Genomic DNA, 17,100 nt, shown 5'->3' with positions numbered 1-17,100 from the left:
TTACTGCTTTTAATTTTTGATGGTCAAGATAGCTTAAGAAAGTGGCAATGAAGATGTTACTGTATTCTGGATTTTAGTCCTAGTGCTTAGTCTTATCCGAAAGCAATTAATGATGAATTTCAAATACAGAGAGACTTTCTCTTTTCCAGGAGCCTTTTATCCAGGCTTGTATGACTTTTTTAAAGAGACGGTGTCCTTCTATTTTGGGTGGACTTGCACCAGAGAAAGATCAGCCCAAAAGTGCTCAACTTCCTCCAGAAACTCTGGCGACAATGTTGGCCTGTTTACAAGCTTGTGCAGGGTAAGAAGAGCATGCTTGAAAATTACTGTTTAATATTGGAATTGGATTGAATGGATAATTGTTGATTTGAGGAAAAGGGGTTGAATGATTAAAAGTGATATCATCTAAGGTAATCCAGTGGTTTTTAAGTCCAAAGTACTATATATACTACATAAAATATGTATGAGATCTGTTTGAGTTAATTTTTTTGTATGTGGTGTGAGACAGGGTCCCAGATGCATAGTTTTGCATGTGAATATTCATTTGTCCTAACACCATTGTTGAAGAGACTGGTCTGTCCCTGTGGAATTGTCTTCTAAAAGATCAGTTACACATAATATATGAGTTTATTTTGGGGCTGTTAGTTCTGTTCCATTGATCTTGTCTATCGTTATGCCACTACCACACTGTCTTGATTACTGTCGCTTTTTAGTAACTTTTAAAATTGGGAAGTGTGAGTTCTCCAACTTTGCTCTACTTTTTCAAGATTGTTTTGGTCATTCTGCATCCCTTGAATTTTCATAAGAATTTTAGGGTCATTTTGTCAATTTCTGCAAATAAATTACATAGCCCAGTGAGATTTTGATAAGGATTATGTAGAATCTTTAGATCATTTGGGGGGATAGTGCCATTTTAACAATATTAAGCCTTCCAATTCATGAATCTGAGATATTTACCCCTTTCTTTAGGGCTCTAATTTCTTTCAGTGATATTTGCACTTCTTTTGTTATGCTTATTGTTAGGTATTTTGTACAAGTCATGAACCTCCAGTCTAAAGTTGGATAGAAGTGGTGAGAGCAGACAGCCTTATCTTGTTCCTGATTTAGGAGGGAAGTATCCAGTGTTTCAGAATTAACTATGATGTTAGCTGTGGTTTTTTTTTTTTTTTTTTTTTTTTTTTTTTGGTGGTACACGGACCTCTCACTGTTGTGGCATCTCCCGTTGCGGAGCACAGGCTCTGGATGCACAGGCTCAGCAGCCATGGCTCACGGGCCAAGCCGCTCTGCGGCATGTGGGATCTCCCCGTCCCGGGGCATGAACCCATGTCCCCTGCATAGGCAGGCGAATTCTCAACCACTGCGCCACCAGGGAAGCCCAGCTGTGGGTTTTTTATAGTTATATTTCACATTCACATTGCGGGGGTTTTCCTAGTTAGTTTGGGGATACTAGATCCCTGACCCAGGGATGGAACCTATGCCCCCTGCAGTGGAAGTTCAGAGTCTTAACCACTGGATTGCTAGGGAAGTCCCTGTTTGGTGTTTTTTCATTAAAACATTTTGTCAAATGTTTTTGTCTGCATCTATTGAGAGGATCATGTGGTTTTTGTTTTTTATTCTATTGGTGTGGTATATTATGTTAATTGATATTTTGGATGTTAAAACTTGCCTTCCTGGGATAAATCTCACTTGGTCTTTGTATACGCTTCCTTTTTATATGCTGCTGAATTGACTTTGCTAGTATTTAGTGAGCATTTTTGTGTCTGTATTCCTAAGGGATATTGTTCTGTAGTTTTCTTGTGTTGTCTTTGGTTTTGGTATCAGGATAATATTGGCCTCATATAATGAGTTGATAAGTGTCTAGTCTTCTAATTTTTGTGAGAATGTTTGGTGTTAATTCTTTAAATGTTCCATAGAATTCAGCGAATCCCTCTGGTCTTGGGCTTTTTCTTGGGGGTAGATGTTGTTTACTAATTCAGTATCTCTACTTGTTATTGCTGTGTTGAGATTTTCTGTTTCTTCTTGAGTTAGATTCAGTAGTTTGTGTCTTTCTAAGAATTTGTCTATTTCACCTAGCTTATCTAATTTGTTAGCATACGATTATTTTATACGATACCCCATAATCTTTCCTGGTTCTGTAATGTTGGTAGTAATGTCCTCTCTTTCAGTTTCTGGTTTTAGTAATTCACGTCTTCCATTTAGTTTATTGCAGCTCTAAACTTAATTATTTCCTTCCTTCTGCTTATTTTGGGTTTAGTTTGACCTTTTAAAAAAATTATTAATTGGAAAGTTAGGTTTTTTTATGCTGACATCTCTGTCACGTTATATAATTATCATTTATGTTTTGTGGTGAGAACAATTAAGATCTAGGCTCTCAGCAACTTTGAAGTTTATAATAAAGTATTGTTGACTCTCAACATTACTGAAAGTGGGGTATAGAAGCCTCCAGCTATATTTTTGAATTATCTATTTCTCCCTTTAATTCTCCTTTCATGTTTTGGGACTCTGTTTTTAAGTGTTTGTATGTGTATAATTGTTAGGTCTTTCTGTTGGATTGGCCTTTTTATTATTATAAAATATCTTTGTCTATTAATTTTTTTCTTAAAGGCTATCTTGTCTGAAATTAGTATAGTCATTGTAGTTCTCTTTTGGTTAAGGTTTGCAAGGCATACCTTTTTTCATTTTTTACTTTCAAGTTATATGTGTTTTTTTAAATCTAAAGTGTGTCTCCTTTAGACAGCATATAATTGGATTATTTTTTTAAAATCCATTTTGACCATTTCTGCCTTTCAATTGGAGTATTTAATTTATTTACATTTGACATAATTACTGCTAAGGTAGGATTTATCCATGCTCTTGCTTAGTTTTTCTATATGTCGTATGTCTGTTTTGCATCTCCATTCCTCCATTACTGCCTCCTTTAGTGTTTTTTTGTTTTGTTTTGTCTTTAATTAATTAATCTATTTATTTATTTTTGGCTGCATTGGATCTTCCTTGCTGCGTGCGGGCTTTCTCTAGTTGCGGCGAGCAGGGGGTACTCTTCATTGCGGTGTGCGGGCTTCTCATTGTGGTGGCTTCTCGTTGCGGAGCATGGGCTCTAGGCGCGCGGGCTTCAGTAGTTGTGGCGTGCGGGCTCAGTAGTTGTGGCTTGCGGGCTCTAGAGCGCAGGCTCAATGGTTGTGGCTCACTGGCTTAGTTGCTCTGCAGCATGTGGGATCTTCCTGGACCAGGGCTCGAACCCATGTCCCCTGAATTGGCAGGCGGATTCTTAACCACTGGGCCACCAGGGAAGTCCCCTCCTTTAGTATTAAATAGATACTTTCTAGTGTATCATCTTAATTTCCTTGCTGTTAACTTTGACATGTTTTTGAGTTATTTTTTCCTTTGGGTATTAAAATGAACGTTTTAAACTCAAAACAATATAGTTCCAATTAACACCAACTGAATTTCAGTAAGATGCAAAAATTTCCTCTAAACAGTTCTGTTCCTTTCCTTCTTCAAAGTGCTGCTGTTGTCAAATAATACCTTTATACATTGTGTGCCCATCAAAAGATTTGATGTTACTGTTTAATGTAATAATTGTCCTTTAAGCCAAGTAGGAGATAAAAAGATTATAAGCAAAAAATACAATCATAATGTGTTTTATATTTACCTATGTCCCTTTACGGGTACTCTGTTTTTTTATACAGATTCAAGTTATTGTATAGTGTCTTCATTTCAGCCCAAAGGGTTTCTATTATTTCTTTCCTTTTTTTTAAAAGTATATATGTATGTATGTATGTATTTATTTATTTATTTGGTTGTGCTGGGTCTTAGTTGTGGCTCGCGGGCTCCTTAGTTGCAGCATGCAAACTCTTAGTTGCGGCATGCATGTGGGATCTAGTTCCCTGACCAGGGATCGAACCCAGGCCCCTTGCGTTGGTAGCGCAGTGGAGTCTTAACCACTGTGCCACCAGGAAAGTCCCTCTATTATTTCCTATTAGGGCAGGTCTGTTAGCAATGAATTAACTCAGCTTTTGTTTATCTGAGAATATCTTAATTTTTCCTTTATATTTGAAGGATAGTTTTGTCAAATAAAGGATTTCTGATTGACATTACTTTTTCATCAACACTTTGAATATGCCATCCCACTACTTTCTGGCTTCCATAGCTATTAATTTTTTTTTCAAGGCTCCGTTGTATATGATAAGTTGCCCCTCTTGCTGCTGCTAAGATTTTTTTCTTTCAACAGCTTGATTATGTTGTTTCTAGGCATGAATTTCTTTGAGCTTATATTACTTGGAATTCATTGAGCTTCTTAGATGTGTAAATTAATAATTTTCATCAAATTTGGAAAGTTTTCAGCCATTTTAGCAACAATACTCTTTCTACCCCTTTATATCTCCTCTCATGTTTTGTTGGTACCTTTGGTAGTGTTGCGCATGCCTCAGTCTGTGTTTATTTTTTTCCCTTTCAGTTTTTCAATCTTTATTGGACGATTCAAGTTCTTGGATGCTTTTTACCTGTTTGAATCTGCTGTTGGGAACCTGTAGTGAAGTTCTCATTTCAGTTATTTTACTTTTTTCTTTTAAAATTTGTATTGATACACTCTATTTTATGAGACATCTTTTTCAAACTTCCTTTAGTTCTTTTGTTGTTGTTGTTATTAATCGTTTATTTATCAAGAGAAGCTATTCCTTAGCCCAGATATTAGTAGTTCATAGTTTCATAGTTCAGGAACACAGGTAAGTGACAAACTTCCATGGAACTCAACCCAAAGAAATTCTTTATATTCCAAAATCACTTCACACTCTGAAAGACACCAGCCTTCCTCATCTCCTCAAAATCTTTTATGGAATCATAATTTCTGTAGAAGTCTGCATAGGCCTTCTTTCTTGGTTCAGCCACAGCAAACTTATAGAAAGCTGCAATTCCCAAGGAGATAATGAATGTTCCAACAATATGAACTCACAGACACTTGCCCAGAAGGCCACACATCTGAGGTTTTGTCAAAGAACTGGAAGCCATGGTAATTTTTCTCCTTGACAGCTCAACAACAATGTCCTTCCAGACAGGTGGAGAAATGACCCTGTAGTTCTTTTGACTTTTTTTTTCTTTGAACATAGTTAAAATAGCTGATTTAAAGTCTTTGTCTGGTTAGGTCCAACATCTGTTCTTCCTGAGGGACAGTTTCTCTTGATAGCATTTTTTTCCTACATACGGGCCATGCCTTCTTTGTTTGTGTGTGTGCGCGTGTGTTTCATGTCTTATAATTTGTGGTCGAAAACTGGAAAGTTTAAATAATGTGGCAATTCTTGAAATCAGATTTTACCCCCACAGAAGCGTTTTTTGTTGTATTATTACTCTTTTCTGAACGAATTCAGTAATGTCTGTATTCTTTGTCATCTTTGGTCACTGAAATCTCTGGTTACTAAGCCTTGTGTTCAGCTAAGATTGGAGGTTTTCTTAAACTCTGGAATCAATAAGCTATTCTTTACCCTGTGATTCTGTGTGCATGTTTAGGCACATCTTTAACACTAAGCCAGTCTCTTGACAACTCCACTTTAGTATTCACTTGCTTCTTAGGCAGAGTCTGAAGGTTGGCTTGAGGTGAGAACTTGGACCTTCTCAGGTCTTTCATGGGAATGGCACAGCTTTAGATTTTAGCACAGCTCTACACATACCTCAGGCCTTCTTGATTCCTGGGAAAATGTGGGAGTTTTTCAAAGCTCCATCCATGGGAATCTCATTTCCTCAGTTTTCCTTTTAAACTTTTTGGTTAGCCTGTTGTTTGCTCAAACTGGTACCTTCTACCTCAGGCAGCCAGGAAGTTAAAACAATTACCTTTAAAATGTTTTCTGCAAATACTGCATGGGGAAAGGGCTGTTTGCCCTGGGTCAATTCTTAGGTGCAATAAAGACACCTGGCCATTGTGGTCTCACAGGGAATCCTCAGAGAGGTGAAATAATGACGTTTCTCTGGGAATGAAGCTTTGAAGATGTTTCAACCCAGTTCTAAGCCCTCTCATCTGGTGGCTGTCAGGCTGCTGGTTTTCACTGTGATTGTGTGTTTTCAGTCCTGAGGGGAGCATAGGAGGAGGGCAAATTTGGACTCCATAAAGCTTGCTGTTGTTACAAAGATCTAATCATCTTTCCGGAGTAAAAATTCCCTTTTTTAGTTTTTTTGTTTGTTTTCTTTTTGGCCATGTCTATGTGACTTGTGGAATCTTACTTCCCTGACCAGGGATTGAACCTGGGCCCCATCAGTGAAAGCCGCAAGTCCTAACCACTGGACTGCCAGGGAATTCCCTCCCTTGAGTGTTGTAAAGCCTTTTGGTTAATTTCTAGAGTTCTGAAAAAGTTGATTCCTACAATTTTTTTTTTTGCTAGTTGCTTTTATGGAGGAGAGAATATTTGGAGGTCTTTTACTCCACCATCCTCATTTATGTCCTGTCCTGTGTTGTTTTTTTTTTGTTTGTTTTGTTTTGTTTTGCGGTACATGGGCCTCTCACTGTTGTGGCCTCTCCCGTTGCGGAGCACAGGCTCCAGACGCGCAGGCTCAGCGGCCATGGCTCACGGGCCCAGCCACTCCGCGGCATGTGGGATCTTCCCGGACCTGGGCACGAACCCGTGTCCCCTGCATCGGCAGGTGGACTCTCAACCACTGCGCCACCAGGGAAGCCCCCTGTGTATTTTTTTTGTAAGTTCTGAAGCATAATAAAATGAAAACCTGTGATTCTTTGTGCAACTTAAATGATAACATGACCAGTACTTTTGAAGTTACCCTTGTCTTCCAATGATGCTTCCTTAACTCTCCCACATAGAGCTTGAATTTTATTTTGCCCTTTCTTGCTTTAAAAAATATTTCCCCATGTATATCTCTAAACCAGTGGTTCTCAACCAGGGATAATTTTGCTTCCTTGAAGTCATTTGACATTGTTTTTGATTTTCATAATTGGAGAAAAGTGTGCTACTGGTGTATAGTGAGTGAAGCCCAGGGATGCTGTTAATTATCTTACAAGGCATCGGAGAGCCTCCCACAATGAAGAATTATACAGTCCACAGTGCTAATAGTGCAACAGTTGAGAAACCCTGTTATATAAGTTCTAAGTGTTCTAAAATTTTAAATTTTAAAGTTTGGCCCCTCACATTTATATATTTTAATCCATCTGGTATTGAATATTCTCTTGGAAATTTAAGTGCATATTAAAATTGGAAAAAATGTATTGGATTTATATATAGGGAGGTAGTTTACCTAACTCCCAGTTTCAATTTCTTTTGTTGATTTATTAGAAATACCCATCTTGAAAAATTTAATGAAATAATGCATGTAAAGTATTCAGAGTCTATACTGTTAAAAGTAAATAAATGCCAAAGAAGGAAAGTTCCTCCAGTAATAAATATAGAAGTAATTGCAGTGGAGTTAAAACTTCAGTGGATGCTAAAAGTAATGAGTGAATATTTGAGGAACAGGATAATTACATAATTTCATGGTATTTCCCCACAAATCACTTAATAATCACAGAGAGGAAAGGTAGTAACTTTATGGTAAAGAAATCTGGCATATACCACATTAAGTTATTGGTCAGGAGATCACTAGCTCATTTCTACACGATGTGCCTCAATGTAAAATGCATTGAGAAGAACGTTGTGTAAGTTACATGGTAGTCCTGCCATCAGTGCATCTAAAGTACAAAGTAGCAGACAAACACAAATCAAGGGACATTGTATTAAAAAACTGACTTGGTTTTCAAATCAAGTTTAAGAAAGAGAAGTAAAAGTTGATGAATTCTTCTAGTTAAAGAGGGACTTCGCTTCCAATGCAGGGGATGTGGGTTTGATCCCTGGTCGTGGAGCTAAGATCCCACAGTGCCACAGGGCAACTATAGAGCCCACGCACTGTGGATCCCGTGCACCACAACTACAGAGCCCACGTGCTCTGGAGCCCGCGCACGACAGCGAAAGATCCTGCGTGCAGCAACTAAAACCCTATGCAGCCAAAAATAAATAAATAAAATAAAATTGTTTCTGTTAAAAAAAATAAGCTAAAGAGATGTGACAGCTCAATGCAATGGATCAGATTCTGATCCAAGGGGGAAATAGCATTGAGGACATTATGGGAACAACTGATGTAATTTGAACCTTGGCCTATCCTTGTTAAACGTGTATTAAACTTCCCGATCATTATTTTACAAGGTTATGTAAGAAAATGTCCTTGTTCTTAGAAAACAGGTAGTAAACTATTTAGGGGTAAAAGATACATGATGTATCTAACCTAAAAATGTTTGGGAGAGAGAGTAGTATATAGAAAGAATGGTTAAATAAATAGGGCAAAATGTAACTGATTGGTGAGTGAAGCGTTTATGGGAGTTTCTTGTAGTAGTTTAGTGTCTTTTAAGTTTGGAATTGTGTCAGTTATGACAAATTCTTCTGAAATAGTAAGAATAATATTTTAATTAATGATATTTTATCAATCCTAAGACACCCAGTTTTTAATATTTTAACATCTCTGAAATGATGATGCATCTCATTGGTGACCTCTTACAGTTAGAATTAACCCAGTTATTTTCTTTTTGTGTAGTGTGTAAAATAACGGTGTGGCTTACAATTGAAGGCATTTTGTATTCAATACAATATGATAATCTATTACTAGTAGCCATTAACATGGCATAGGTGTCTTTGGAATGCTTTCTTTTTTAATTTAAAGAGGTTATTTTGTTTGTTTTCATAGATACGATTCCATACTTAAAAATTCGAAAATGGTGTATTCAGTGAAATTTTCCTTGAACTTTGTTACCTCCACCTTGTTCTTTTCTTCGCCTGTAGTTAACCATTTTTGTTTATTTTGTGGGTTATCTCTGTATTAGAAAAGTATATATTTTCCTCTTTCCGTAGAAAAGGTAGTATATACTTACTGCACTATGCTTCTTTCATTTGATCATATATCCCAGAGTCCACTCCATAAAATTATAGTTTCCTTATTTCTTGTAATTACTCTGTTGTACTCCACTGAATAGATGTTTTGTGCCTTAGTAAATCAGTACCCATTGGTAAATACGCTGTTTATTCCACTCTGTGTCACAAATAATGTTGCAACAAATAGCATTTTGCATCTGTCATCTTTGCCAGTGTATATTTGGGCCCACCAGAAGTGTAATTGTTAGGTTAAAGGGAAATGCATGTGTAATTTTGTTAGGTGCAAAATTTTTCTCCATAGCAAGTTCTCCTTTTAGTATAACCAGAGGCAGTTGGTCTGTTTCCCCACTGCCTTGTAGCTAATCTGAAAGATGAAATATGTTATGTCCATGAAGTTTTTTTAACATGAAGTTTTAATTGCAGGGGAGATGGGTATTTTTAACCCAGATACATAGAGGCTAGAGACAGCTACTCATGTTCTATTTGAAATACCTTTTGGAAATCAATGGTTTTACTACTTACTACTAACTTAAATAAGTAGACCCACACCTTTAGGAGTTGACATCTCTCTTTTCTTTTCCATGGTCTGTAATATTTTTCTCCTTTGCTTCAGTGGATGAAAAAATAACTCATTGTTCATTTTCATTTGTAGTCCATATTTTTAATTTTTATTGAATATCCTTGATTTACAATATTATATGTCACAGGTGTACTAATTCACAATTTTTAAAGGTTATACTTCATTTATGGTTATTATAAAATACTGGCTGTATTTCTTATATTGTACAATATAACCTTGTAGCTTATTTTATACATAATAGTTTGTACCTATTAATCCCCTGCCCCTACATTGCCCCCTCCCTCTAGTCCATATTTGAACCACTCATTTTTTTCATGTTGGAGAAAATAAAAATATTGTACATTTTGATGTAGTGCTGTTTTTGTTGGCCATGCCACACAGCATGTAGGATCTTAGTTCTCCGACCAAGGATCGAACCTGCGCATCCTATTTGACATTTTAGAAGTCAGTCAATTCTGTATGTGCTTGCCAAATATAGTTACTGACTATGTGTATGGCATTTTTATCTATACTTAAATAAAAGTCTTATTTTTGACTGTGAGAACCTAGTTAAAAATTGCTTACCTGTTTACTTTGATATGTCCAGATTTGGGCATAATTTTTTTTAACATCTTTATTGGAGTATAATTGCTTTACAGTGGTGTGTTAGTTTCTGCTAGGGCATAATTTTTGATGAAGTAGTTGAGGATACGGAATGTTTCTTACAGAGTAGTATTTCAAAATACATAGGCAACACTATACACAAGGCTTAATTTCAGAGGTGTAAAAAATATTTTCAAGAGAAAGCCAGTGCTCAGAAAATCCTGGTGATTAATGACAGGTGCAAAAACATGGGATATGTGGGATATGGTGGAAATTTGGCCATAGGTTCCAGCAAATTTTCTTTATTAGAAACCCAGGTTTGTTTATTTAGGTGTTCTAGAGAATAATAAGTGACGTTTTTCACTTTTCATTTCTCTTAAGGAGTGTTTCTCAGGAGTTATCAGAAACCATCCTCACCATGGTAGCCAACTGCAGTAATGTTATGAACAAGGCCAGACAGCCACCACCTGGAGTTATGCCAAAAGGACGCCCTCCTAGTGCTAGCAGCTTAGATGCCATTTCTCCTGTTCAGGTAAATGAACACTACACTTGGTACATCTCCATTTGTTCATAGACTTGGAATAGAATAAACTTCTACATCATCATTAATAATCTACTCAAAGGAAATTTTTGTCTGAATTTATTACATTTTAGATAACTGCATGTCTAATATCCACTTAAAGGAGATCCATATAGGCATTGTGGCTGAGAACAGATTTTAATCATTAAGTAGAAAGAACATGACTATGAGAGGAAAGATACAAAACAACTTATTTAGGGCTTCTTTTTAAAATGAGAATAACTTAGACTTGAGAAATAAGCACTGCCTTTGAACCTGATGTGTCTTGTTTGTAGCTTCACGGGCCAAGCAACAGTGCTAGAGCATAAGGACTTGTTATAACTGGGGCTCTTCAGCTCTCAACTGAACTGCTCTTTTAAAAACAAGGTACATTTAAGTTACTCCCTGACACCAACCACCCCCTTCTCTCTGGGAGCAACATATTCCACTTCTATTTTCAGCTGCATTGAATGGCAGATTGGGGTTTATTTTAAGAAAAGAGCATTTAGTGATTCTTCAGTGACCACTTTATAAAAGGCATTTTGTGTATTATTTTCTATAGTCACAAAGGTCTGAAATAATGCCACAAACTAAGACGCTTAGAAGTGCAGTTATTAGATATTTTATAAAATCTTTTGGTGAATAGTATACCTTGTTTTTTGTTTCTGTTTTTGTTTGGGTTTTTTTTTTGTTTTGATTTTTTTAATTTTTTAAATCAGAGCTGGTCTCCATCCCCAAGATTCTCAAATTTTGACTAGATATATTTGTTTTGACTAGATTTCTAATTTCTAATGCTTTTATTGTGTTGTAAGTTAAATAACTTGCATTGAGAGATTTGTGTTTGTTTTAAAGGGGCTTACTGGAAATTTTACGGACTGCCCCATATCACTACTAAATGTTTAGTAGTACAGCTTCAGAGAAATTCATCTGAAATGTTATTCGTGAAGTTTTATAGCCCTCATATTGTGTGGCTCTGGTTCTCTGGCAGGGGCTAACTCTTTAAACCTAATCCATCTATGATATAATAAGAAAAATGACTGGTACTCTTGATTTGGGGATTTAAGCATCATCAAGATTGTGTGTGGTTTTGCAGTTTACTTTATATAAAGCATTTGAAGAGATGTTGCTAAAGATTGCTTTACCTGTGTCGTTTGTCTGCCTTGGCTTGAAGTATGTTTAATACGTTTTTATAATGTTTTTCTTTAGATTGACCCTCTTGCTGGAATGGCATCTCTTAGTATAGGTGGTTCAGCTGCCCCTCACACCCAGAGTATGCAGGGCTTTCCTCCAAATTTGGGTTCTGCATTCAGTACCCCACAGTCACCAGCAAAAGCATTTCCACCCCTTTCAACCCCAAATCAGACAACTGCATTCAGTGGTATTGGAGGACTTTCATCACAGCTTCCAGGTAAGGGAGTTGGTGGGTAGGGGTGCAGATTATTTGTAAGCCGCCTTAGTGTATATAAGGTGTTTTGGAGTCACTATGATAAAGGAAAGCTGCTAGAACTAAATCGTGAAAAATTGCTCTCATATCCAAAGTTGGGAAGAGAAAAACATTACATTAATTTAGCCAAATTGCAATGAGGATATTTGTACTTGTAAAGTTAGTTGAATTTTTCAGTAAGGATTTTATTATCAGATGATAGTATAAATATTAAAAGTGTGTTAACCACATTCTGAAGAACTTAGGCTTAGATCAAAACTCAGCTTTATGAATTACTCAAGGTTGGTATAATAAAGGGAGAATATTTCACACATCAGATTCAGGTATATGTTCTGCCTTTTTGCACATACCTTGAAAATGATAGTAAATCCCTAAAACTTTTCCACATATTTTGGCTTGTAACTTAATGTTGAAGTAAAGGTTACATTTTTTCCCCCTCTAGTAACCACATGTTTCTCCTAAGCTATCTGAATCTTTTATTGCCAGAGTATAAGTTTACAGTACTAAAACCTAAGGAGTGAAATATTGTAATAACTCTGTAACCTAGTTATCACTGAGTTAACAAAAGACCCCAATTTTTTAATTAATATGTTTTTAATTAAAAACTTATATCTTTGATGTGAATAAAGTCAAGAATATGAGTAACGATAAGACTTCTGGCTGCCTTCGTTCTTTCTAGTAGGTGGTCTTGGCACAGGCAGCCTGACTGGTATAGGAACTGGGGCTCTTGGACTCCCTGCAGTGAATAACGATCCTTTTGTGCAGAGGAAACTGGGCACCTCTGGACTGAACCAGCCTACATTCCAGCAGAGTAAGATGAAACCTTGTAAGTGGTAGTGTTGTCTGTGATTGTGAAGTGTGACTGATGCACATAAAACTTGCATGTCCAATTTGTTGTCCCTAGAGTTATATGGACAAAGACATTGACTTATCTTAATATATTGTTAGTAGGAAGGTTGATACGCCTCCTAGATCAGTGTGAGTAAATTCATACATTTAAATTATTAAAACAAAAATTTGAGGTATCATTCCACCTTTGATCCTTGATTGCCAGAACAAGGTGACAGTTAATAAAGAGGTAGCATCCTTCGAGGTGTCATCCTAAAAGTCAGAAGTAAAGAGAAAAGACTTTCAGCAGTATAAGTCTATGTATGTAAGTCTTATACTTATCCTAAAGATTTTTTAGTGTTTGTTTTTGTTTTTTTAAACAAATCGGGAGCAGCCAGGAGAATTTCAGATTTCTGTTTCAGCTTGGCAGTTTATAAAGTAAATAACTATATTTTATTTACTTTAATGTTTATTTATTTTAATATAATAGCTTTATGATATATATAGCCTTATAGTACACATAATTATTGCCATATATATGATGCTACGAAAACCAATTTTTTTAAGTTTTAATCTCCTTTAGTAGGTTATTTCAAAATCAGAGACGTCCTCTTTGTAAATACATAGGTATCATTGGCTTATAAATATTCTTGTCATTGGGACTAAATATTCATCATACAAGGTTTGAAAGTATACCAAGTGACTTGAAAATGTTAGTGTGAAAGACTTGTCTGAATGTTATGTTTTGTAGCATGCGTTGTGTTTATATCAAGTGTCATGCACATGCAATGAGAATTCTTACATGTAAAAGGTGATTTTTTTTAAAAAAAAATAAAGTAGTAAAGATTTGTTAACCTCGAGTGAGGTTGTATTGAGGGTAAGTGCATTATGAATTTGAACCTAGTGAACTTTCATGGTGTGATAAATCCTTATGAAGAAAGTACTAGGGTAGGACTATGGTTGTAAGGCAGTTTTGTGAGAATCTTTTGTGTCCCTAGAGCACTTGAATATTGAAACTTGACCACTTAAAACACTTCACTTTATTTTTTCCTTAAAATTCAAACTATATTGGTCGCTCTGGCTCTGCTTTATGTGGGGGAGTGAAGGAAGAGCCTAAATGCCCACTGGTTGCTTTTCTGTTTCTGACAGCGGACTTGTCTCAGGTGTGGCCAGAGGCAAATCAGCACTTTAGTAAAGAGATAGATGATGAAGCAAACAGCTATTTCCAGAGAATATATAATCACCCACCACATCCAACCATGTCTGTTGATGAGGTGAGTGTCTAGGACAATCTAATTCTTTATGGTTTAGGTAAATCTTAAATAAATGCCCTTTTCAAAGTGAAATCCCAACACAAAGTGTTTTGATATGTCTGTGCATCTTTGGAAACCTTAATATTTGTCTCAAGCTCAGTTTGTTGTTAAATATTCTGCTTCACAATAAAGAATATTTGAGGAATGCTCTTAACAATGGTTTCCTTTATGTGTATATTATTTTTGTCTTGCTTTCTCCAGGTATTAGAAATGCTACAGAGGTTTAAAGATTCTACCATAAAGAGAGAACGAGAAGTATTTAACTGTATGCTAAGGAACTTGTTTGAAGAATATCGGTTCTTCCCCCAGTACCCTGATAAAGAGTTACATATAACAGCTTGCCTGTTCGGTGGGATAATTGAAAAAGGACTGGTCACTTACATGGCACTAGGTTTGGCCCTACGATATGTTCTTGAAGCCTTACGCAAGCCTTTTGGATCCAAAATGTATTATTTTGGGATTGCTGCACTAGATAGATTTAAAAATAGGTGAGTGGATAGGTTTCCTGTGAAGCTTCTCTTTTTTAATATAAGGAGAAACAGTAGCTTACTTTTCAACTAATTCTTGCCGTGCCTTTTCATTATATGTATATTAACTAATCTTAATGACTGTGTGAAGTAAAAGAAGAAGTGAAGACAGTTAAATTCGTTACAATTGACAAATATGTGGTAGGAAAAGTATAAAATGAAATAGCGGGTTTTTTGGTTTGTTTATTGAGGCATACTTTATATACATAAAAGTCAGTATTGTAGGTGAACAGGTCTTTGAAGTTTGACAAATTCTAACGGTTGTATAACCACTGCCACCAACACCACAATCAAGATACGGAATATTTTTGTCACCCCCAAGAAGTTTTCTTATTCCCCCTTTGTAGTTAACTTTCCTTCACGTCTAACCCCTGGCAATCACTGATCTGATTTGTCTAGTTTTTCCAGAGTATTATTTAAATGGAATCATACACAATGTGTATGAGTCTGACTTGCACAAAGCATGATGCTTTTGAGATTTATCCATGTTACTGCATGTTTCAGTAGTCTGTTTCTTCTTATTGCTGAGCAGTATTCCAATGTATGGGTTCATTAGCAAATTGTATTTCTATTCACCTGTTGATGAACATTTGGAGTCGTTTCCAGACAGAGTAGGTTTAGTGGGTCATTGTAATCTAATATTAAGTGGAATAAGACCTTTAAAAAACAATCAGTGATACTGTTTTTTGATGTAAAAGGGGTGAAGTTCATAAATATCCACCCTCTTACTTCTTTGTTCTTCCTTTTGGCGTTCTCTTCAAATAAGGTATTTCAAAGTTAGAAAAGGGGGAAATGGCAGAAAGGGGGGAAATGGCCTAGACTAGCTTTTGAAAAATTTTAATTTGTGCTGCCTCTGTTCTTACATGTAATGGTAAAGAACGAATGTTTTTGTCGGCAGATTGAAGGACTATCCCCAGTATTGTCAGCACTTGGCTTCTATTAGTCACTTTATGCAATTTCCACATCATTTACAGGAGGTAAGTGTCTTCAGTACCTAAGTAGTTGGATGGTTTATCTATTTTAATTTGAATTTGGATTTACTGGCAATGGCATTAATATTTCTTAATGATTGGCAGGATAACAGGTATACGTATTATTTGTTGCTTGTTTTGCGGCTTAATCATGAAAAAATATGGATTTTGGGTTACCTTTTGTAAGCAGTGGTTTTGCTTGATTTAATAAAAGGCTTTTGCTAGTTCTTTTAGCCTAATAAAGCTATTGAGGTAGACATCTTTCGCTGTTACCAAGAATCCCTTGCCTGAGTCTAAAAAGGATTTGGAGTGGGACTCTGATTAAAATATGTAAAGTTGTCCCTCTGATTTAAATGTTAACATGAATCAGAGCTGTTTCTTTTTGTTGTTTTGTTGGTGGTGGTGGTTTGTTTTTTATTTGGTTTTGGGCAGGGGGTGTGCTGCTCCACGCGGCTTGTAGAATCTTAGTTCCCCAACCAGGGATTGAACCAGGGCCACGGCAGTGAAAGGTAGCTCTGAGTCCTAACCACTGGACCACCAGGGAATTCCCAGAGCTGTTTCATATAAAACTTTCAGACCAGCTGTTTCTTAAAAATACAGCCTTCTTAAACTACCTGCTTTTAGATTCCTTTGAGGTTAAAAAGGAGACAGTCCCTGAGGAAATGGACCTAGAGAATATACATTTTAAGCCATGTTATGTGATTATTCTTGAAATTTGTAAACTATTACTTTAATGATTGATTTTAGGTGATTAGTTACTAAACATTCACACTTTTGCCTTACCTTTGGTCAAAGTCAGCTTATAGAGAACAAAGAAAGTTGATTAATCTCTATTAACTTTATTTTATGTTTTAAAAATAAAAGATGAACTGCTTTATAAGATCATATTTTTAAGAAATCAGAAAGATCAGAATTTTAACCTACTTTTAATTCTATTATAATTTAGTCCAGCGCTTTCTACCTCATCCCACTGGGTTTGTTTGTAGGAGGGTAGGGTCATGATGGTTTAGCCTAGGAAACCATAGCATGGGGGGCAGGAGTGTATTCATGCCTCTTGAGGGGGTGGAGGACTGTGCCAAAACTATAGCACTGAAAACTAGACGGGAAAGCAGAGTTTGAAAACAAGGGAGGTGGTATGAAAGTGATCACACAAAGCAGTGATCCTAGTTCCCACTGTAACAAGATACCCAGAGAAGAGAAGGGAGGTAATTGTTTATATTTCTATAGTCAATTTAAAGGTCTGTACTTTCTTCAGAGATTGTCCTTCCTTGAAAATGTCCCCTTTTTTGAATAAAGTTATTGTATATATAGGTAATAGTTTGTTTTGTTATATAGGTAAAAGCTGTGGGAAATAGTATCACAGAGGGTGTGTCAGTCTTCTGATTTGTGTGTCAGAAGGAATTTT

At 36.2% G+C, this 17,100-nt stretch overlaps 1 protein-coding gene, 1 non-coding gene and 1 pseudogene across 16 annotated transcripts in view; 2 read left to right on the top strand and 1 right to left on the bottom strand.

Moving 5' to 3' along the window:
- Positions 1 to 17,100, top strand: part of CNOT1 (CCR4-NOT transcription complex subunit 1) — a 97,360-nt gene that overhangs the window by 50,048 nt on the left and 30,212 nt on the right. For 9 of the 15 annotated variants that reach the window (XR_010837779.1, XM_067019311.1, XM_059045394.2 and 6 more), the window contains exons 16-22: positions 150 to 301; positions 10,435 to 10,585; positions 11,819 to 12,020; positions 12,736 to 12,882; positions 14,034 to 14,158; positions 14,399 to 14,685; positions 15,623 to 15,701. Coding sequence is in view for 14 of the 15 variants with exons in the window: in XM_067019311.1 (XP_066875412.1) it covers positions 150 to 301; positions 10,435 to 10,585; positions 11,819 to 12,020; positions 12,736 to 12,882; positions 14,034 to 14,158; positions 14,399 to 14,685; positions 15,623 to 15,701 (1,143 nt within the window). In the remaining variant the exon portion in view is untranslated. The remainder of the gene's footprint in view (positions 1 to 149; positions 302 to 10,434; positions 10,586 to 11,818; positions 12,021 to 12,735; positions 12,883 to 14,033; positions 14,159 to 14,398; positions 14,686 to 15,622; positions 15,702 to 17,100) is intronic. The other 6 variants (XM_059045395.2, XM_067019312.1, XM_059045392.2 and 3 more) reach the window with 3 other exon arrangements.
- On the bottom strand, positions 4,777 to 5,004 carry LOC131745155 (cytochrome c oxidase subunit 6C-like; annotated as a pseudogene).
- LOC131745706 (small nucleolar RNA SNORA50) lies at positions 10,872 to 11,007 on the top strand. Its single transcript, XR_009332436.1, has one exon. It is a non-coding gene; the product is annotated as a small nucleolar RNA SNORA50 (small nucleolar RNA).

The sequence above is a fragment of the Kogia breviceps genome, chromosome 18, assembly GCF_026419965.1.
Source record: "Kogia breviceps isolate mKogBre1 chromosome 18, mKogBre1 haplotype 1, whole genome shotgun sequence".
Lineage (NCBI taxonomy): Eukaryota > Metazoa > Chordata > Mammalia > Artiodactyla > Physeteridae > Kogia > Kogia breviceps.
Note: the sequence above shows the minus strand (reverse complement) of the source record. Positions and strands in the feature narration are given on the sequence as shown.